The sequence below is a fragment of the Cetorhinus maximus genome, chromosome 13, assembly GCF_964194155.1.
Source record: "Cetorhinus maximus chromosome 13, sCetMax3.hap1.1, whole genome shotgun sequence".
Taxonomy (NCBI): domain Eukaryota; kingdom Metazoa; phylum Chordata; class Chondrichthyes; order Lamniformes; family Cetorhinidae; genus Cetorhinus; species Cetorhinus maximus.
This window is the reverse complement of record NC_135891.1, coordinates 46,899,127-46,923,221: the sequence shown is the minus strand read 5'-3', so window position 1 is coordinate 46,923,221 and position 24,095 is coordinate 46,899,127. Positions and strand designations below refer to the sequence as shown.

At 41.7% G+C, this 24,095-nt stretch overlaps 1 protein-coding gene across 2 annotated transcripts in view; it reads left to right on the top strand.

The window, feature by feature from the left end:
- The window catches only part of zfp64 (zinc finger protein 64 homolog (mouse)), a 90,037-nt gene that overhangs the window by 47,105 nt on the left and 18,837 nt on the right, over positions 1–24,095 (top strand). For both annotated transcript variants that reach the window (XM_078555355.1, XM_078555356.1), the window contains 2 exons: positions 11,534–11,704; positions 22,953–23,015. In XM_078555355.1, the coding sequence (XP_078411481.1) occupies positions 11,534–11,704; positions 22,953–23,015 (234 nt within the window). The remainder of the gene's footprint in view (positions 1–11,533; positions 11,705–22,952; positions 23,016–24,095) is intronic.

Here is a 24,095-nt window from a genome sequence, read left to right as displayed (position 1 = left end):
TATGTAAAGAGAATGTGTAGTTTTTATCATTTGTATATAAACAAAATGTAATATTCAATGCAGATAAACACAAGATGCTGCATAATAGTAGGAGAAATAAATGCCACACTATACGATAGATGGTGAAAAAATAGCTAACAAAGGATCTGGATATGGTAGTAGATTTGATGCGTAATAGAATGAGTGATGTGGTCCTAGCACCTAGCATCTGGTGCATTGAAAGTGCCAAAGGATTTAGGGGACTTGACTATTGAGTGTTCGCTGCCCAAAAAGTGCTCTTATTTTTTTTGGGGACCTCCTATCAATATCCTGGGGTTACCATTGACCAGAAACTGAACTGAACCAGCCATAAAAATACTGTGACTACAAGAGCAGCTCGGAGGCTGGGAATTCTGCAGAGAGTAACTCACCTCCTGACTCCCCAAAACCTGTCCTCCATCTACAAGGCACAAGCCAAGAGTGTGCTGAAATACTTTCCATTTGGCTGGATGAGTGCAGTTCCAACAACACTCAAGAAGCTTGACACCATTCAAGACAAAGCAGCTTGCTTCTTTGGCATACCATGTACCTACCAGCTTAAACATTCACTCCTTCCACTACTGCATACAGTGGCAGCAGTGTGTACCATGTACAAGATGCATTGCAGCAACTCACCAAATCTACTTTCATTGATTAACATGATAATGGAGCACAATGCATTATTAGATAGGCTCCTTAGAGAGCATCTTCCTGCAACCTATACCATCTAGAAGGACATGGGCAGCAGATACATGGGAATACCACTACCTGCAAGTTCCCCTCCACACACCATCCTGACTTGGAACTATATCACTGTTCCTTCACTGTTGTTGGGTCCAAATCCTGGAACTCCCTCCCTAACAGTACTGTGGGTGTACCAATACCACATCGATTGAAGTGGTTCAAGAAGGCAGCTCATCACCACCTTCTCAAGGGCAATTATGGATGGGCAACACATGCTGGCTTAGCCAGTGACCTCCAAATCTTGTGAATGAATAAAAACATGCTTGGAGACAGACCTCTTTTTAAAAAAGTTTTGGTCACTGAAGACCAAAGACGTAAAGAGTGGGTGACCCTATTGCAAGGAATGAATCATGCGACACAAAAATGTGCATTTTTCTATGTCGGATTCCCATCATTGGGAATTAGCATTGAGAAACTGCAGTGTTGCTCAAGTGTTCTTGTTATATCATGGGATGGACACCCAATTTAAAGAAACAGTGTCCTTGACAAGTCTTGTGCAATGTTGGTGTGCAGGCTGCTAGTATGCTAGACATGTTCTGGCTGGCTTGGCTTAACTGAACAGTACCAATATCTGGTGCAGACTAGGCTTCAGGTTTCCAACCTTGATAATATGGGGCCCCTGCACAGTGTACTTTGAATGTCTGCTATTGCATTATCACCACCACTGTGTTAAATGAATGTGGATTAATAATAAAGTGAATATAATGCTTAATTATATTGCAAGGTCACTGGAGTGGAAATTTGGAAATGCCAGACTGAGATGTACAATAAGATAAAAGCAAAAAGCAAAATACTGCGGATGTTGGAAATCTGAAAAAAGAACAGAAAATGCTGGAAAAACTCAGCAGGTCTGACAGCATCTGTGGAGAGAGAAACAGAGTTGATGTTTTGAGTCCGTATGCCCCTTCTTCAGAGCTACAGAGAAGTAGAAATGTGATGAAATTTATACTGTTTAAGGGGGGGTGGAGCAGGTGAAACTGGATAGAAGGCCAGTGATAGGTGGGGGCAAAGGAAGAGATTGGCAAAGATGTTAGTGTCAATCAAGGACCAAGGGTCAATCAAAGATGTTAATCAAGGGCCATCTGTTACTTGTTCATGTTCTTTTCAGAGTGCTTACCCTTGTCCTGCTATTATCACATTCTGCTTTCTTACCTTAATGCCACTATCTGCACCTTTTTTAACCCTTGCCACTACCATTAACACTCCCTTTGCCCTTTGTTTATGACATCTTTGTCAATCTCTCCTTTGCCCCCAACTATCGTTGCCCTTCTATCCAGCTTCACTTGCTCCACCCCCCTTAAACAGTATAAATTTCATCACATTTCTACTTCTCTGTAGCTCTGAAGAAGGGTCATACAGACTCGAAACGTCAACTCTGTTTCTCTCTCCACAGATGCTGTCAGACCTGTTAAGACTGTACAATGATCTGTCAGATTTCAGCTTGAGCACTGTTTTCATTTTTAGTCATGACGATATAAAGGAGACTTTCAGGTCATTAAGGTGATGCTGATGGAAGCCACATTACTGATTACTGGGTGGTTTAAAGCAACTAAACTTACAACTTAGCTTGTGGAGTCACAACATTATCATCTCTGCTGGTCGACTCTCAGACTTGCAGTCCCGCTCAAATCACTCAACTCCTAGACTCCCATGCTCAGTCTCCCGCAGGCTGCCTTAGAAATCTGGGACAAAAGGTGTTCTTTAAGGGATGCGGGGCTCACAGTCAAAATATGGGACATTCCCTTAAATTACGGGACAGTTGGTTACCTTGACTGGAAAAATGGTTATGCTAGGCGAGCTTAGGATGGATATTGGCAAAAATTCGCATAAAACATGATCAGTCCTTTGGCCTTCATGAGAAGGAATTGAAGACCAAAGCCTTAAACTCATTTGGGAGACAGTTAAAGGAAGAAGAAAAAAACCTGCCTTGATATCGTGCCTTTTATGAGCTAGTGATGTCCCAAAGTGCTTTAAAGCCAAGAAGTGGAGTAGTGTGTGTTATCTACAAGATGCACTGCAGGAACTTACCAAGGTTCCTTGGACAGTGCTTTCCAAACTCTCAACCGCCATCATCTAGAAGGACAAGGGCAGCAGACACATGGGAACGCCACCACCTGGAAGTTCCCCTCCAAGCCACTCACCATCTTGGCTTGGAAATATATCGCCGTTCCTTCACTGTCGCTGGGTCAAAATCCTGGAGCTCCCTCCCTAACAGCACTGTGGGTGTACCTACACCACATGGACTGCAGTGGCTCAAGAAGGCAGCTCACCACCACCTTCTCAAGGGCAATTAGGGATGGGCAATAAATGCTGGCCTAACCAGCGATGCCCACTGTATGATCACAGAATTACTACAGCTCAGAAGGAGTCCATTCAGCCAGTTGTCTCTGTGCTCGCTCTCTGAAAGAGCAATTCACCTAAGTGCCACTCCCCCGCCATCTCATCATAGTCCTGCACATTCTTCCTTTTCAGATAATAATCCACTTCCCTTTTGAATGCCTCCACCACACTCTCAGACAGTGCATTCCAGACCTTAACCACTTGCTGTGTGAAAACGTTTCTCCCTGTGTTGCCGTTGCTTCTTTTGCCAAAGACGTTAAATCTGTGCCCAGAAGCTCTCCAATCTGTCTACATAACTGAATTTCTTCATCCCTGGAACTACTTTTTTGAATGTTTTCGTCACTCAGTGTAAGTGTGACACCCAGAACAGGATGCAATCCTTGAGTTGAGGTCATACCAGTGTTTTATACAAGTTTAACTTAACTTACTTGCCTTTGTACTCTATGCTTCTATTAATAAAGTCTAGGATACTGTATGCTTTATTAGCCACTCTCTCAACCTGTCCTGCCACCTTCAATGACTTATGCGCATATATATATACGCCAGGCCCCTCTGCTCCTGTGCCCCCTTTAGAATTGTACCCTTTATTTTATGTTGTGTCTCCCTGTTCTTCCTATCAAAATGAATCACTTCACGCTTCTCTACATTAAATTTCATCTGCTACTTTTCTGCCCATTCCATCAACTATGTCCTTTTGAAGTTCTACACTATCCTCCTCACAGTTTGCAATACTTACAAGTTTTGGATCATCCACAAATTGTGTCTCTACACCAAGATCCAGGCAATCAATATATATCAGGAAGAGCAAGGGTCCTAACACTGACCTTGGGGTACTCCAGTACAAACCTTCCTCCAGTCCAAAGAAATCCTTTAACCACTGCTCTGTTTCCTGTCACTCAACCAATTTTTTATCCATGTTGCTACAATCTCCCTTTTGTTTCTTGAGCTATAACTTTTCTGACTAGTCTGCCGTGTGGTACTATATCAAATGCCTTTTGGAAGTCCATGTAAACCAAATCAACAGCATTGCCCTCATCAATCCTCCCTGTCATCAAAAAACTCCAAGTTTGCCCTTAAGAAATCCATGCTGGCTTTCCTTAATTAACCTGCATTTGTCCTTGTGACTATTAATTTTTTCTTGAATTATTGTCTCCTGAAGCTTCCCCACCACTGAGATCAAACTGACTGGCCTGTAGTTGCTAGACTTATCTTTACACCCTTGAGTCCAAAGAAGACTGGAAGATTATGACCATTAATTTCCACACTCTGTACCCTTGGATGTGTCTCATCTGGTCCTAGTGTCTTCTCAACGTGTATGGACAGTCTATCCAGTACCTCATTATCAATGTTAAACCCTTCAAGTGTTTTAATTACCTCCTCTTTCACCACGAGCTGTGCATCTTCTTCCTTGGTAAAGATAGGTGCAAGTATTCATTTAATATAAAATGAACAAAAATAAAAATACCTGGAAAAACTCAGCAGGTCTGACAGCACCTGCGGAGAGGAACACAGTTAACGTTTCGAGTCCGTATGACTCTTCAACAGAACTAAGGAAAAATAGAAAAAGGTGAAATATAAGCTGGTTTAAGGGTGGGGTGGGACAGGTAGAGCTGGATAGAGGGCCAGTGATAGGTGGAGATAGTCAAAAGATGTCATAGACAAAAGGACAGAGAGGTGTTGAAGGTGGTGATATTATCTAAGTAATGTGCTAATAGGTGACATTAAGGGTAGAAAGCAGGACAAGCAAGGTACAGATAGCCCTATTCATTTAATACTTCAGCTATGCTCCATGCATAAATCTCATTTTTGGTCCTTCATCAGCCCCACTCCTCTTACCACCCTGTTACTATTTATGTGGCTGTAGAAGACTTGGGATTACCTTTTGTAGGAAAATGTGGCAGCAAATTTGGCACAACAAGCTCCCACAATCAGCAATTAAATAAACAACCATACAATAAAAAGTGACTTTGTTGTCCTTGACACTTCTTGACTTTGACAGTTTTTAATCCATGATGACACTCCTCACTATTTTTGTAATCTCTCCAGCTCTGCATTTCAATTTTCTCACCCCTATCATTGGCAGCCAAACCTTCAACTGTCTAGGTGCCACTTAGGAATTTCTCCTTAAACCCCTCCATTGTCTAAGTCACTCTTTTTAAGAAACTGCAAAAATTCCACATCTGTCATCAAACTGCTGGGCATCCACCCTACCGTCTCCTTCAACTAGATGTATATTTTTTTCATGGCCCTGAGTCATATTGGGATATTTTTTTCCATTAAAGACATTAGAAAAAGCAAGTTGCTGTTATCATTTATCCTGAGTAGGTGACTCACAGACCTGTAAAAATCTAGCTTTTTTTGGTTTGTGCTGATTTAGTTAATCTCAACCAGGAGATTACAAATAGCATTATGTAACCCTTGGTTTCACAGTGAAAAGCTACCCAAGGGTCTAGGTACATATCACTGTTGAATAGTCCTGCTGGAACAGGTTTACAGTGGGTGTCAAAACAGGCTAGTTTGTGATGCTCTTATGACACAATGTTGTTGAGACTCACATGTGAATGAATAATGGGTGAGGCGTTTAGCCAGTGTCTGTGAAACTGTATCCTAGCAAGTATTCAAGCAAGGTGAAGAGGCAGAGAGGGGAAAGGAATTGGTGAGCAGACCAGAAAGGAAAACAAAACAGAATTACCTGGAAAAACTCAGCAGGTCCGGCAGCATCGGAAAGATGTTTCGACTTCACCGTTCATTTACATGCTTCAGCAAATATAACTCTCGACAAGTAGTCCCTTAGCAACCAAACTACTAACAATAAAGAGGTAATTTGAAATTAAAGCAGTCCCACAAAATCAAATTGAGAGCCAAATTGGCTGCCACATTTACAACCATGACAACTGACACAAAAGGATTTTTTTTCTTTGCTGCTTTGAGGTCGTCATGCTTCTTAATATGTAATTGAATCAGGTTATTTTAATCCAGAGTAGGTTTGTCTCATTTTTTGAATGTTTTTCTGACACTTTCTAATTTAGAAAGTGTAAGCTTCTAGCGCTCTTGGCTTTGAGAGGAATTGTTGGAGGTGCTGTACCTTCGATCTGATATTAAACCAAGCTTTCTTTTACTGGCTCGGGTGAACGTAAGAGATTGTATATCATTATTCAAAGAAGAACGGAGTTTTTTTATTATTCAGTTGTAGGAAGAGGGTGTTGCTGGCAAGGTCAGCATTTACCGCCCATCATAATTGCTCTTGAAGGTGGTGGTGTGCTACTGCCTTCTTGAATTCCTGCAGTTGGTGAGATGAAAGTACTCCTGCTGGGTAGGGGGTCCCAGGATTTTGGCCCAGTTGTGATGAAGGAAGGGCAATGTATTTTCAGGTAGGGATGGTGTGTGACTTAGAGGTGGTGATGCTCCCATGCACCTGCTGCCCTTGTCCTAATAAAAATGTAGAAAAAAAAAGCAGGAGTAGGCCATTCACCCCTTCGAGTCTGCTCCGCCATTCAATATGATCATGGCTGATCCTCCAACTCAATGCCATACTCCTCTCTCCTCATACCCCTTGACACCTTTAAAGTCTAGATATCTATCTATTTCCTCCTTAAATATATTCAGTGACTTGGCGTCCAAGCCTTCTGTGGTAGAGAATTCCACAGGTTCACTACCCGCTGTATGAAGTAGTTTCTCTTCATCTCAGTCTTAAATGGCCTACCCTGTATCCTGACACTGTGGCCCTTGTTTTAGACCCCTCAGCCATCCCTGTATCCAGTTTGACCAGCCCTGTCTGAATTTTATACAGTTCAGTGAAATCCCTTCTCATTCTTCTAAACTCCATTGAATGCAGGCCTAGTCGACTCAATCTGTCCTCATATGACAATCCTGCCATTAGTCTGGTGAGCCATTAGTCTGATGAACCTTCGCTGCATTCTATGGCAAGTACATCCTTTCTTAGGTAAGGAGACCAAAACTGCGCACACTACTCCAGGTGTGGTCTCGCCAAGGCCCTGTCCAGCTGCAGTAAAGACATCCTTGCTCCTGTACTCAAGTCCTCTTGCAATGAAGGCTAACATACCATTTGCTGCCTTAACTGCTTGCTGCACTTGCATGCTTGCTTTCAGTGATTGGTGTACAAAAACAACCAGGTCCCCTTGCACATCAACATTTCCCAATCTATCACCATTTAAATAATACTCTATCATTTTTTTTCCCTACCGATGTGGGTAACTTCACACTTATCCACGTTATGCGGCATCTGCCATGTATTTGTGCACTCAACTTGTCTAAATCATCTTGAAGCCCCTTAACATCCTCTTCACCACTCGCATTCCCACCAAGCTCTGTATTGTCAGCAAACTTGGAAATATTACATTTGGTTCCCTCATCCAAATTATTGATATATGTGAATAGCTGGGGCACAAGCACTGATCCCTGCAGTATCCCACTAGTCACCACCTACCACTCTGAAAAATACCCATTTATTCCTACTCTGTTTTCTCTCTGCTAACCAATTCTCAATCCATGCCAATATATTACCGCCCCCCAATCCCATGTGCTTTAATTTTGCACACTAGCCTCTTTTGTGGGACTTTATAAAAAGCTTTCTAAAAATCCAAATGCACCACACCACTGGTCCTTCCTTATCTATTCTGCTAGTTACATCCTCAAAAAAATTCCAGTAGGTTTGTCAAACTTGATTTCCCTTTCGTAAATCCGTGTTGACTTTGTCTAATCCTATTGATGTTTTCTAAGTGTCCTGTTATCACATCCTTTATAATAGACTCTAGCATTTTCCCTAAGACTGGTATAATTCCTTGTTTTATCCCTCCCTCATTTTTTTAAATAGTGGGATTACATTTGCCACCTCTAATCCACCAGGCCTGTTCTAGAATCTACACAATTTTGGAAGATGACAACTAACCCATCCTTTAATTCCAAGGCCACCTCCTTTAATACCCTAGGATGTAGATTATCAGGCCCTGGGGATTTCAGTTTTCAATCCCATTAATTTCTCCAGCACTTTTTTAGTAATACTAATTTCCTTCAATTCCTCCTTGTCACTAGACCTTTGCTCCTTAGCATTTCTAGGAAGTTATTTGTGTTTTCCTCCGTGAAGACAGAACTGAAGTAGCTATTTAATGGCTCTGCCAATTCCTTGTTTTCTATTATAAATTCTCATGTTTCAGACAGTAAGGGACCTACATTTGCCTTCACTAATTTTTTACATTTTACACACTTATAAAAGCGTTACAGTCTGCTTTTGTGTTCCTTGCAAGATTACTCTCACTCTATTTTTCCCCTCTTAATCAATCTCTTGGTCCTCCTTTGCTGGATTCTAAACTGCTCCCAATCCTCAGGCTTGCTACTTTTTCTAGCAGCTTTATGTGACTCCTCTTTGGATCTGGGATACCACCCTTAATTTCTTTTGTGAACCATGGTTGGGCCACTTTTCCTGTTGTGTTTTTGTGCCAGAAAGGAATGTATAACTGTTGCAATGCATACATTTGTTCCTTAAATATTAGCCATTGCCTATCCACTGTCATGTCTTTTAATGAAATCCCCCAATCTATCTTAGCCAACTCACATCTCATACCTTTGTAGTTTCCCTTGTTTAGACGTAGGACCATTATGATCCCCAGCTGAGGTTCCCCTGGAATCCAGCTTGATAGATCCTAACTTTTATTTATTTGCTTAGATACATGGAGAGTAGCTAATGAACAGAGTCACAGGAGTCAGCTGATTAACTTTTTACAAAAGAATAAAACATTTATTCAACAAGAAAAGATGAACTACATTACAATATCCCTTCAGCCACGCCTATACCTTTACAGATATGTACAGATTTGTAAGGATAACATAAGTCATAAAAGCTATCTTATAATTTAATGTACACAGTAAGCACCCAGTCCATGTAAACCTATGGCACCTTGTGGTCAGACACACCACACTCTGACCTCAAGTGACAGATGCCATCTCTACCAGATGCTATGGATCTCTCCTCAACTCCCCGCTGATGCTTGTCACACCGTAAGCCAACCAGTCTCACTGAATTCTGTCCTTCACATGAGGGTTTCCAATCTCCACTCTCTAAGACCTCACCCTGGAATCTTCACCCAAACTGAGGTTTTGTCTCGGATACCTTCTGCAAGGGTTTGCCTGCATGGTTTTGAATTCCCCTTCTGATGTTCCTCTTCCCTGGGTCACAACATGCATTCAAGCTGTTTTCCATGCACTCTGTCTCAGCTGTCAACAGTACACCACTGCTTCACATGCCCATAGCAAAGATTACAAACCTTTAGCTGTCTCTTTGGACCTTCTTGCAAGCTGTTCTTGCTTTAAATCTGCTTTCTGTAGCTTTTGTCTCTTTAAATATGAAGCTTGGAGCCTCTCTGCCCCTCACTCTTAACTTCACTTAACAGGACCTTTTCCCAGGTTCCTGTCCTTCCTTTGACTACAACGTCTTTGGACTTTCCCCTCTTCCACTCCCTTGGAATTTTGGGTTTTTTCTTTAGCTTGGGACTTCTACCTGTCCCCCATGCTCCAGTCTCTCCTGGCAGCAACTCCAAAACCAGCTGAATTCCAACAGCTTCCAAATCAAACTGCTGTCAGTCTCCTTTGTGTATGTCTGTGGGAGGAACCTGCCTATCTGACCCCCTGTTGCTAGGCAACAGCACTGTTTTTCTACTGTGTGTTTACTTTTACCTTATAGCAGTCGTAAACTCCTCATTAGAAATGCAAGCAGCCTTTTAAAGTGAAACTAAAGCTCCATTTGACCCCTCTTAACACACAGATACAGAAATACAAATCAAACTTAAACTTTAAAGCTAAAACTCATTCCTAACACCCAGAAATACCAATACAATTTAGTTAAACTACCTCTGTTTCCTAACAAGGACCCTAGTTTCAGATCGGACTGCTTCAATTTCCATCCTAATGCAGAATTCTATCATGTTATGGTCACTGTTCCCTAAAGGACCCTGCACAACAAAATTATTAATTAACCCCTTCTCATTGCATAATACCAAATCTAGGATAGCCTGTTCCCTATTTGGTTCCTCGACATACTGGTCTAAAAAACCATCTTGTACATGCTCTAGGAATTCATTCACCACAGTATTGTTGCTAATTAGGTTTGCCCAGTCTATGTGTATATTAAAGTCATCCATAATTACTGTAGCACCCTTGTTACATGCATCTCTAATTTCCTGATTAATGCCATCCCCTACTTTACCACTACTGTTTGGAGGCCTATAGACAACTCTATATTTTCTGCCCCATGTTGCTTAGAAGCTCCATCCAGGCTGATTCTACATTTAGATTTTCTAGGCGAATTTTCTCTCTCACTATTGCACTGATTTCATCCTTAGCTAACAGTGCCACTCTGCCTCATTTTCCTTTTTGTCTGTCCATCCTAAATATTGAGTACCCTTAGATATTCAGTTCCCAGCCTTGGTCACGCTGCGGCCATATCTCCATAATCACAATTATTATCATACCTGTTTACATCTATTTGCGTTGTTAGTCCATCTACCTTATTACAAAAGGTCCATGGGTTCAGATACAATGCCTTTAGACTTTTTAGTATTTTTACACTTTTTTTGTACTATGGCCCTATTGCTGCTAGTCTTTGTTTCTTCTGTCTTCCACTTTTACTTTATACTTTTGTCTTTCGTTCCTATCTTAGTTTCCCTCTTTTGTGTCTCCCTACTCAGGTTCCTATCCCAATGCATCAGGAATCTAAATCCATCCCTACTACACCATCTCTCTAGCCATTCATTCATCTGGTCTATTCTCCTATTCCTGATCTCGCTAGCATGTGGCAGTGGGAGTAATCTTGAGATTACTACTTTTGAGATCCTGCTTTTTAATTAATTTCTCTACTCTCTATATTCTGCTTTCAGGACCTTGTCCCTCTTTTTACCTGTGTTGTTGGTACTGATGTGGATCACGACCCCTGGCTGTTCACCCTCTCACTTAAGAATGTCCTACAGCTGCTCAGTGACACTCTTGACCCTGGCACCAGGGAGGCAACATACCACCCTGGTGTCATGCCTGAGGCCACAGAAACATCTTCCTGTTCCCCTTATGATAGAATCCCCTATCACTATTGCTGTCCCACTTTTTCTTTTTCTCTCCCATATGCTGTGTAGCTGAGCCAGCTGTGATGTCACGAACTTAGCTTTTGCTGCATTCCCTTGAGTAACCATCTCCCCCCAGCAGTACCCAAAACAAAAAATCTGTTAGAGAGCGAGATGGACCTAGTGGACTCCTACACTACCTACCTAGTGTTTTTACTCTGTCTGGCGGTCACCCGTTCCCTTTCTGCCTGTGCACTCTTTACCTGCGGTGTGACCACTTCACTGTAAGTGCTATCTACAAAAAAATTAAAGGAATGCAGAACAGTTATTTGTGCAACAAATTAATATTACTTCTGTTTGTACAGTTCCCAGCCGGTTGTCAGAATTTGGTTTTGAACAAGGATATCAGACTTATCTACCCAGTACCAGCAGTGCAGGTCAAGTTTCTGATCTATCCCTGGGACCCACCAGATCAACTCCAAAAAAATCAAAATCAAATTCAACATCACAAAAGAAACTAACATGCTGCTATCCAGGTATGTGTAGAACTCCTCAAATGGTTAGTCATCTTCAAGAGCTCTTGTAGTACTCAGGACTTGTATAATTCCAGTTCTGCGGATAAAATAATGGGAGCTAACTGAAAACTTGATTTTGATGCTGGCTGCGTGGCTAAAATCTTCACCCCTGTGAAATTAAGAAATCTCTACACATCACAATGCAACTTTGCAGCTTGTTCAACACAAGATTAAGAAATAGAAGCTGTACAATGATAGTTGATGGAAAGTAATTCTGCCCAAATCTGTACACATTGATGAATGAGGTGGGATGTGTCTTTTTAAATTTAGTTTTTGTGTCTACAGTTCTAGATTTATGGCTGGGACCAGTGTCCTGGCGAATCGAATAACTAGGTCTGTAGAGAGGGCTTTAAACTAAATGGAGCAGGGGAGGGTTCTGGATAGGGGAAGAGGGGGAAAAATGGTAAAAAGGCAAAATTAATGGTTCTTTACATAAATGCATGTAGTATTCAGAACAAAATAAATGAATTAACAGCACAAATGGAGATTAATGGGTATGATCTTATAGCCATTACGGAGACATGGCTACAAGGAGATCAGAGCTCGGAACTAAATATTCAGGGGTATGTGACTTTTTGAAAGAACAGGCAGGAAGGAAAGAGTAGTGGGGTAGCTTTGTTAGTATGAGATGGAATAAGTATGATAGCAAGAAATGATCTTGGATTGGAAGATGTGGAATCCATATGGGTGGAGGTGAGAAATAACAAGGGGAAGAAGACACTGGTGGGAGTAGTCTGTTGGCCCCCTGACAGTAGTTATGCTGTAAGACAGAGACTAAATCAGGAGATAATGAGGGCATGTGAAAAAGGCAGCATGTTAATCATGGGTGACTTTAATCTTCATGTAGATTGGGAAAATCAAATTGGCAGAGGTAGCCATGAGCAAGAATTCATAAACTGTATTCGGGACTGTTTCCTAGAACAATATGTTGTGGATCCAACCAGGGATCAGGCTATTTTGGACCTGGTAATTTGTAATGAGGCAGGTTTAATAAGTGATCCTGGAAGAAAAGATCCCCTAGGAAACAGTGACCATAACATGGTGGAAGTTAGCACTCAGCTTGAGGATGAGAAACTTAGTTCGGAAACAACTGTGCTAAACTTAAATAAGGGTAATTACAAAGGAATGAGGGTAGAGTTGAGTGGAGTGGACTGGGAAAAGAGTTTAGCAGAGAAGACAGTTGATGAACAATGGCAGACGTTTAAGAAAATGGTTCATGACTCGCAACAAAGATATATCCCAGTGAGGAAGAAGGATTGTAGGAAAGAGATAAACCAATCATGGTTAACCAAGGAAGTTAAGGATAGTATCAAAGTGAAAGAAAAAACATACAATGTGGCAAAGATTAGTGGTAAGCCAGAGGATTGGGAAAGTTTTAAAAAACAACAGAAGATGACTAAAAAAATAATGAGGGAGAATATAAACTTTGAGGGTAAACTAGCAAATAATATAAAAATGGACAGTGAGACCTTCTTTAAATATATAAAAAGGAAGAGAGAGGCCATAGTCAATATAGGCCCCTTAGAGAATGAGGCTGGGGAAATAATAATGAGGAACCAGGAAAAGGCAGAGGAGTTGAATAAATACTTTGCATCAGTCTTCATGGTGGAAGGCACTAATAGCAAACCAAAAATACTAAATAATCATGGGGCAAAAGTGGGGGGGGGAGGAAGTAAATACAATAACTATCACTGGAGAAAAAGTACTAGGGAAACTAATGGGGCAAAGGCCAATAAGTCACCTGGACCTGATGGGTTGCATCCTAGGATATTAAAGGAAGTAGCTGCAGAGATAGTGGATACACTGGTAGTAATCTTCCAAGAATCCTTAGATTCTGGAAAAGTCCCAGAGGATTGGAAAACACTCTTATTCAAAAAGGGAGGGAGATAAAATACAGGTAACTATAGGCCAGTAAGCTTAACATCTGTCAGTGGGAAAATGTTAGAGTCTATTATAAAGGAGGTAATAGCAGAGCATTTAGAAATGCATACTATAATCAAGCAGAATCAGCATGACTTCATGAAGGGGAAATCATGCCTGACAAATTTATTAGAATTCCTTGAGGAGGTAGCAACCAGGAAAGATAATGGGGAACTAGTAGATGTAATATATTTGAATTTCCAAAAGGCTTTCGATAAGGTTCCACACATAAGGCTACTTAATAAGATAATAGCCCATGGTGTTGGGGGTAGTATATTAGCATGGATAGAGGACTGGCTAACTAATAGAAAACAGAGAGTTGGGATACAGGGGGCATTTTCAGGATGGCAGCTTGTAACTAGTGGAGTGCCACAGGGGTCAGTGCTGGGGCCACAATTATTTACAATATATATTAATGACTTGGATGAGGGAAATGAATGTACTATCGCCAAGTTTGCAGATGACACAAAAGTAGGTGGGAAGACAAGTGGTGAGGATGACACAAGGAGTCTACAGAGGGATATAGACAGGTAAGTGAGTGGGCAAAAATGTGGCAGGTGGAATATAATGTGGGAAAATGTGAGATTATGAACTTTGACAGGAAGAATAGAGGAGCTGAATATTACTTAAATGGGGAAAGACTGAAGAAAGCTGCAGTGCAGAGAGATTTGGGAGTCTTTGTGCATGAATCACAAAAAGCTAGCATACAAGTTCAGCAGGTAATAGGTAAGGCAAATGGAATGTTGGCCTTTATTTCAAAGGGAGTGGAGTATAAAAATAGGGAAGTTTTGCTAAAACTATGCAAGGCACTAGTTAGACCACACCTAGAATACTGTGAACAGTTTTGGTCCCCTTATCTAAGGAAAGATATACTGGCATTGGAGGCAGTGCAGAGAAGGTTCACAAGGCTAATCCTGGGGATGGAGGGATTTTCTTATGAGGAGAGGTTGAGTAGGTTGGGCCTGTACTTGTTGGGAGTTTAGAAGAATGAAGGGTGACCTTACTGAAACATATAAGATTCTTAGGGGGCTTGACAGGATAGATGCTGAGAGATTGTTTCCCCTTGTGGGAGAGCCTAGGACCAGAGGGCATAATCTCAGAGTAAGGGGGTGCCCACTTAAAACAGAGATGAGCAGCAATTTCTTCTCTCAGAGGGTAGTCAATCTGTGAAATTCTTTTCCACAGAGGGCTGTAGAACCTGTGTCCTTTAGTATATTGAAGGCTGAGATAGACAGATTTTTAATCAGTAAAGGAATCATGGGATATGGGGAAAAACAGGAAAGTGGAGTTGAGGATTATCAGATCAGCCATCATCTGAATGGCGGAGCAGACTCGATGCGCTGAATGCCTTACTTCTGCGCCTAGGTTTTATGGTCTAGTCTATCTACCTCTGCCTCAAAGATATTCAAGGATTCTGCCTCAACCATCTTTTGAGGAAGAGAATTCCAAAACCACACAACTCAGAGAAAAAAATGTCCTTATTTCTGTCCTAAATGGGCAACCCCTTATTTTTAAACAGTCCAATCTAGTTCTAGATTCTCCCACATGAGGAAACATCCTCTCCACATCCACCCTCTCAAGTCCCTTCAGTGTCTTATGTGTTTCAATCAAGTCACCTCTTACTCTTCTAAACTCCAGCGGATACAAACCTAACCTGTCCAGCAACCTGCCCATTCCACGTATTAATTTAGTAAACTTTCTCTGAACTGCTTCAAATGCAATTTCATCTTTCCTTAAATAAGGAGACCAATACTGTACACAGCAGTCCAGATGTGGCCTCATCAATGTCCTGTTTAGCTGAAGCATAGCCTCCCTACTCTTGTATTCAATTCCCCTTGCAGTAAATGATAACATTCTATTAGCTTCGCTAATTACTTGCTACACCTGCGTACTAAACTTTTGCGATTCATGCACTAGGGTACCCAGATCCCTATGCATCTGCAATCTTGCACTGTTTAGATAATATGCCTCTTTTTTTTATTCGTCCTGCCAAAATGGACAACCTCACATTTTCCCACATTATACTCCATTTGCCAGATCTTTGCCCACTCACTTGACCTATCTATATCCTTTTGTAGCCTCCTTATATCCTCTTCACAACGTACTTTCCTACTTATCTTTTTGCCATCAGCAAATTTAGCAATCATACCGTTGGTCCCTTCATCCAAATCATTTATATAAATTGCAAAGAGTTGAGGCCCCAGCCCTGATCCTTGTGGCAAACCATTCGGCACATCTTGCCAACCAGAAAATGACCCATTTATGCTTACTTTCTGTTTCCTGTTAGCTAGCCAATCTCCTATCTATGCTAATATATTACCCCTTACATCATGAACTTTTAGCTTCTGCAATGGGGTTCAGTTAGCTCAGTTGACTTGATAGCTGGTTTGTGGTGCAGAGTGACGCCAACAGCATGGGTTCAATTCCTGTACCGGCTGAGGTCATCCATGAAGGCCCAGCAGTCTCAACCTCTCCCCTCGCCTGAGGTGTACTGACCCTCTGGCTAAACTCACCACCAGTCGTCACACTCTAATGAGAGAGCAGCCTATGGTCCTCTGGCACTACGGCGACTTTCAGTTAGGGCAGGACTTTGAGTTTGGCGTGCGAGCACGGTTGGCAGGCCCGAGAGCGGCCAGGAAATGGGCCTCCACCCACAATCAGTCCCCTCCATGATTTTACGCTGTGATGTGTGAAAGGTGTGCAGAAATGCTCAGCACTGCAAGTGGGAGTGAGAGGAAGGCAAACGCTGAAGTCGGCACGGGGGAGCGCCCACAGAAAGCTCCCTGAAGGCAGAGAGCTGCCTCAAGAGTGCTGAAGAATTCAAAAGCCATAAATAAAGATTTTCAAATGCCGGAAAAAAAAAATGTCCATGCATCAGGATCAGTCACCTGAACATATGGCTGATGTAAATTCTGTCAAAGTTTTTATTTTTAAAAAATTAATATCAGAAACCTCACCCCGCCCTTGAATGAGGTTTCCTCAAAAAGGTAAAGGCTACCTGGCCGATTCGCCCGTCCGCCAACCATAACGTTGGACAGGCAACAAAAAATCACAGTCGACTACTACATTAGTGGCCTTAATAGGCCAGCAGTGCGCCCACCGACTGAAATATTGTGTGAATGCGCGATGACGCCGAGATGCTCGCCCGATGTCATCATATGCTATTTCTCGCTCGAGCGGGTCGGGCACGAGCCCGCACGCCGAGCAAAAAATTCTGCCCTTAGTTCCTGCAATAAACTTTGATGAGGTACCTTATCAAATGCCCTCTGAAAATCTAAGTACAGTACACCTACCGGTTCCCCTTTGTCCACAGCACCTGTTGCTCCTTCAAAAAACTCTAATAAATTGGTTAACATGATTTCACTTTCACAAAACCATGTTGACTCTGCCTGTTTATCTTAAATTTATCTAAGTGCCCTATTATAACACCTTTAATAATAGCTTCTAATATTTTCCCTATGATAGATGTTAAAGCTAACTGGCCGATAGTTTCCTGTTTTCTGTCTCCCTCCCTTTTTGAATAAAGGAGTTACATTTGCTATTTTCCAGTTTAATGGAACATTCCCTGAATCTAGTGAATTTTCAAAAATTAAAATCAACATATCAACTATCTCACTAGCCACTTCTTTTAAGACCCTAGGATGAAAACCATTAGGACCCGGGGACTTGTCAACCCGCAGTTCCAACAATTTGCTAAGCACCACTTGCCTGGTGATTGTAATTTTCATGAGTTCCTCCCTCCCTTCCAATTCCTGATTTACAGCTATTTCTGGGATGTTACTTGCATCCTCCATAGTGAAGACCAATTCAAAATACCTGTTCAATTCATCTACCATCTCCTTATTTTCCATTATTAAATCCCAGACTCGCTTTCTATAGGACCAACGCTCACTTTGTTAACTCTATTTTCTTTTTTAAATATCTATAGAAACTCTTACTATCTGTCTTTATATTTTTAGCTAGTTTTCTCTTGTACTCTAATTTCCCCCCATATTAATCTTTTGGCCATTCTTGCTGTTTTTTATATTTTGTCCAGTAGAACCATAGAAAAGTTACAGTGCAGAGAGAGGCCATTCAGCCCACCATGTCTGCGTTGACCATAAAAAGAGGAAAAAGAAACTAGCCACTCATTTTTAATCCCACTTTCCAGCACCTGGTCCATAACCTTGCAGGTTACAGCACTTCAAGTGCATATCCAGGTACCTTTTAAATGAGTTGAGTGTTTCAACCTCAATCACCAATTTAGGCAGTGAATTCCAGACACCCACCACCCTCTGGGTAAAACGCTTTTCCTCATATCCCCTCTAATCCTTCTACCAATCACCTTAAATCTATGCCCCCTGGTAATTGACCCCTCAGCTAAGGGAAACAGTTCTTTCCTGCCTACCCTATCTAGGCCCCCCCATAATTTTGTACACCTGGATTAAGTCACCCCTCAGCCTCCTCTGTTCTAAGGAAAACATTTCAAGCCTATCCAATCTTTCTTTATAGCTGTAGTTTTCAAGCCCTGGCAACATTCTTGTAAATCTCCTCTGTACTCTCTCCAGAGCAATTATGTCCTTCACACAAAGAGCAATTATGTCCTGTACACAAAATTCCAGCTGTGGCCTGACCAGCGTTTTGTACAGTTTCAGCATTGCATCCCTGCTTTTGTATTCAATATCCCAACCAATAAATGATAGCATTCCATATGCCATCTTTTACCACCTTATCCACCTGTCCTGCCACCTTCAGGGACCTGTGGACATGCACTTCAAGGTCTCTCACTTCCTCAACCCCTCTCAATATCCTCCCATTTATTGAGTATTCCTTTGCTTTGTTTGCCCTCCCCAAATGCATTACCTCACACTTCTCTGGATTGAATTCCATTTTGCCACTTCTTCGTCCACTCAACCAAGCCATTGATATCATTCTGTAGTTGACAGTTATCCTCTTCACTATCAACTCTGTGGCTAATTTTTGTGTCATCCACAAATTTCCCAATCATGCTTCCCACATTTAAGTCCAACTCATTAATGTATATGATAAACAACAAGGCCCCAATGCTGAGCCTTGTGGAAGGCCACTGGAATCCGCTTTCCACTCCAAAAACATCCATTGATCATTACCGTTTGGTTCAGGTCACCGAGCCAATTTTGGATCCAACTCGCCACCTTTCCCTGTAAACCCTGAGATCTCACTTTTCTGACCAGTCTGCCATGTAGGACCTTGTCAAATGCCTTACTAAAGTCCATGTAGACAACATCCATTGCACTACCCTTATCAATCCCCCTAGTCACTTACTCAAAAGATTCTGTGAATTTAGTACGCTCTTTATGCTTTGCCCCCTCCTCCAAGTCATAAGAAATAGGAGCAGGAGTAGGCCATTTATCCCCGCAAGCCTGCCCCACCATTCAATAAGATCATGGCTGATCTGCCCCAGGCCTCAATTCTTCTTTCACACCAGCTCCTCATAGCCTTCAACCCCTGATATATTAAAAATCTATCTACCTCTTTAAATACTTTCAGAGATCTAGCCTCTCACAACTCTCTGGGATAGAGAATTCCAGACATTCACTACCCTCTGAGAGAAGAAATTCCTTCGCATCTCAGTTTTAAATGAGTATCCCCTTATTCTGTAACTATGTCCCCTAGTTCGAGATTCTCCCACTAGTGGAAACATCTCAACATCTACCCTGTCAAGCCCCCTCAGAATTTTGTACATTTCAATAAGATCACCTCTCATTCAATAAATAAATGCCTAACCTGTTTCGCCGTTCTTGATAAATCAACCCCTTCATCCCAGGATCAGCCTAGTGAATCTCTTTTGAACTGCCTCCAATGCCAGTATATCCTTTCTTAAATACGTGGGCCAAAACTGTACACAGTACTCCAGGTGCAGTCTCACCAACACCCTGCACAGTTGTAACAAGACTTCTCTATTTTTAAACTCTAACCCCTTAGCAATACAGACCAAAATTCCATTCACCTTCTTAATTACTTGCTACACCTGTATGCTAACCTTTTGTGTTTCATGCACAAGAACACCCAGATCTCTCTCTGCTGCACTTTTTTGGAGTGTCTCTCCATTTAAATAATAGTCTGCCTTTTGATTTTTCCTACCAAGGTGCATGACTTCACACTTCCCTACATTAAACTCCATCTGCTAAGTTTTTGCCCATTCATTCAACCTGTCTCTCTCCCCTTGCATGTTCCTTATGTCCTCATCACAACATGCCCTCCCACCTATTTTTGTATCATTAGAAGATTTGGATACATTATGCTCTGCCCCCTCCTCTAAGTCATTATTATAGATAGCAAATAATTGAGGCCCAAGGAATGATCCTTGTGGCACTCCATTAGTTATGTCTTTCCAACCTGAAAAGGACCCATTAATCCCAACTCTCTGTTTTCTGTGAGTTAACTAATTCTCAATCCATGCTAATACATTATCCCAATATGTGAGCTCTTATCTTGTGCAATAACCTTTTATGTGGCACCTTATTGAATGCCTTCTGGAAACCCAAATACGCTACATCTACCAGTTCCCCTTTATCAACTCTGCTTGTTGTTTCCTCAAAGAGCTCTAGCAAATTTGTCAAACATGATTTCCTTTTCACAAAACCATATTTGACTCTGTTTGATTGTGTTAAGCTTTTCTAAATGCCCTGCTATTTCTCGCTTAATGATGGACTCTAGCATTTTCCCAACGACAGATGTTAGGCTGACTGGCCTATAGTTTCCTGCTTTTTGTCTCCCTCCATTCTTGAACAGGGGCGTCACATTAGTGATTTTCCAATCAGCTGGGACCCTCCCGGAGTCAGTGAGTTCTGGAATATTTCGACCGATGCCTCCACTATATCTGTGGCCACTTCCTTTAAAACCCTTGAATGCAGGCCATCAGGTCCTGGAGACTTGTCTTTAGCCCCATTAGATTGGATACTCTCCACGACCGCCTTTGTTAACCACGGCTGGTTCATCCTTCTCATTGAGTCCTTCTTTTTGACCGGGATAAATTTTTGCTGAGCATTATGAAATATCTGCTTAAATGTCTGCCACTGCTCATCCACTGACCTTCCCCTTAGTCTATTTTCCCAGCTTACTTTAGACAATTCTTTCTTCATACCTCTGTAACTGTCCTTATTTAAGTTGAGGACACTGGTTTGAGATCCGAGTTGCTTGCCCTCAAGCTGAGTTTGAAATTCTACCATTTTGTGATCGCTACCTCCTAAAGGATCCTTAGCTACGAGATCTCTTATTAATCCTACCTCATTACACATTCCAAAATCTAAAATAGCCTGTTCCGGGTAGGTTCTGCAACATATTGCTCTAAGAAACAATCCCTGATGCACTCTACAAATTGTCTTCCATGTTACCCCTCCCAATCTGATTTGTCCAATCAATATGCAGATTAAAATCACCCATGACAATTGTAGTGCCCTTCTCACACGCCTCCATTATTTCCCAATTTATACTTTGTTCTACAGTGAGGCAATTCTTTGGGGGGCCTGTAGACGACTCCCACCTGTGACTTCTTCCCCTTGCTATTCCTTATTTCCACCCAAACTGATTCCATATCACGATCTATTGTACCTATATCACTACTCACCACTGCACTGATACCTTCTTTTATTAACAAAGCTACCCCACCTCCTTTTCATTTTTGCCTATTTCTCCGAAACATCGACTACCCTTGAATATTGAGTTCCTAGTCTTGATCACCCTGCAACCACGTCTCTGTAACAGCTATCAAGTCATATCCATTTATTTCTATTTGTGCCGTCAACTTATCTCTCTTGTTACAAATGCTGTGTGTATTCAGATAAAGAGCCTTAAGCTTTGACTTTTTACTATTATTACTCATTCTGTTTCTAATTTCTGCTGCAGTCTTCTGCTGTACTCTTCTGCTTATATTTTCTGCCCCTTCCTGTCACACTTTGATTATTGTTCGCCTCTTCGTGACCCTGAACCTCTGCTTTCTCGTTTATTTTTGATTTTCTAAACTTCCGTTCAATTGAACCCTCCCCCTCCAAATAATTAGCTTAACGCCCTATCTACAACCCTAGTTACACGATTCGACAGCAAGACACAATCTTCCCCTAACAAAACCATGCTCTGTTCAATCCGTCCCTTTCTATGTGCCAAACTTATGACCAAAAACACTCCAGAGTATTTAGACACTTTGCAATAGAAAAAGCTCCAAAGAAATTATTTTATCTGCAATCAGTATACCTCACCCTTTAAATGATGCTACTACAAGGCCCATCTTGCAGCTTCATACTAGTTTTTTTGTTGGGTTAACCATGCAGACACTGCCTAGACATTCACTGTCTAAATTTGGGATCCTGGTATCAAATGCAACAGATCTGGCTGTGTGCTATCAGGATCAGGCCAAATCAGTGTCGTTGATGCACTTGGAACTCTGCTCCTGGGTGACGGAGGTAGGCGTCTGTAGTGCTGCTCAAAATAGTGCTACGACAACCAATTTCTATCACTAGTTTCTTTTATGCTGAAGTTCTGTAACAACAGATTCTTGTCACTGGAATTTGATGTAATGAGGTTGAGTGTGCATTAATGTTTATAGAAAGAAGATCTGTTTGTGTATATTGTGACCACTGGTGTAATTTGAGGAGCACCACTGCCCCTATAGGAAATTGAGGAAATCATATTTTCAATTTTCTTTTCACCATAAGAATTTACAGAGGATGATGGCCTCTGCCACTGAATGAATTCCTGCACGACTTCTGCAACACTTTAGGCTGTCTGACGTGACCATCAATATTCGAGGCATAATTCACCAAAGAGTTGCTTTTTGCTTTTTTGCCGCTTCTGAAGGCACAGCTTCTTGTTGGGGTACACTTTCACAGGGATCAGCAGCCACTAGCCTCCCCACATGGTCATTCATTTTATGTGAGCAGGAGATTTTACTGTAAGATGCATCACAACCAATTCAGATCCTATCCTCAATTGTTGTCTACATGTGTTCTTTCTGGGTAGGTGGGTGGTTGACTGGGGCCTGACTCAAGGCAGCAATCAAAAATGAGAACATCAGCTAACTTTTTTATCCCACTCTCAACTGCCTTGGGGCACTGAGGCCCGTTGTCTTCTCCCTGTTGCTGCCTGGGCTGAGATTGGTTAACTCCATCTGATCACAAATGAAACACAAGGTTTTTTGGTATATAGAGCTTAGAACCACACCAAACAACACTTAGCTGCTGAATCGTCAGGGGAGCCTGAGAGGATTGTTTCATGTGATGTAGAAAAGATGTACACCCTACAAAAATACTATGTTTCTTTTCTTTGCCACTAGGTTGTGTATTTAAAACATCCCATGGAAATAAAGATTTAGATCGACATTTAAGAACTCACACGGGTAAGACCAATGTGTAGTAGTACTACTACCTAAATGCTCACAAATTTAAATATGTTTTGTGATTTTCTTTTCAGGCCAAATCCAACTGGTAAGTAATAAAAATCTGCAGTTTTATTATCAGCCTTTAATTTGAGGCTGTATATAGGAAAAGGGGGAATAAGTTTCAAAGTTCACTGTTGATTCTGCCAATACTTGACTTTCCAAATAAAAATTAGAAACCCTTCTCTGTCAGCTACAATATCTGCATTTCTATACACTACAGCAGTGTTTATGGCCCCTCTGTGTCCTCCCCTGCAGATGTTGACTCAGGTTGAAAAACCATCTCATAAGCTCTGCCAACCCTTGCTGACCATTGTTAATGCTTGACCTTAGACAATGATTGTTGGTAGGTTGTTCAGCTACTGGGGTCTATCATGACTGATCTTGCTCTGTTCTCACTTAGCATTCACCAATTTTCATTTTGCAGAAGATGTCACTGAACCACAGTCATGATTGGGAACCCATCTGACTGTCATATCCCTGGATCAAGAGCACTGAAGTCAATTGTAGGACTCTTACCTACATATCAGATAGAATCAGCTAACTAAACACTAGCTAGAAATCAAACTGGGGATCCTCAGGTTTAAATGACTGAGAAACTTGTCACCTTTACTATCTGTGAATCAGTGGAGCCAAAATTCATGGTTTTAGCTAGAAGGTGGGGATATTCTTCCTAATGACATTATATCCCTTACTCCATTTTGTCATTTTTGTTGGTCATCTGAGAGTGGGAGTAGGTTACCAAAAGTGAGGTGGTTTTGCAGTGATGTGCATTCCTGATTTTTCCACATGAAATTTTGATGCAGTTACCCCCACACTATCCAGGAAAGTCCTCTCCCTTCAAGCATCTGTGCACTGCCCTCAGGGGAGCAGGTCAATGTGTGAATTTGCAGTAATAAGGGGGGAATTTGAACATGTTCGGTTTGTACTTGCTGCAGCTCTACCCGGCCCTGATGGAATGGCCATTTAACTATTCCATGCGTGGGAGGAGGGAGTGGATGATTCATGCATGAGATCATTTTTCTTTTGCATTTGCTTATT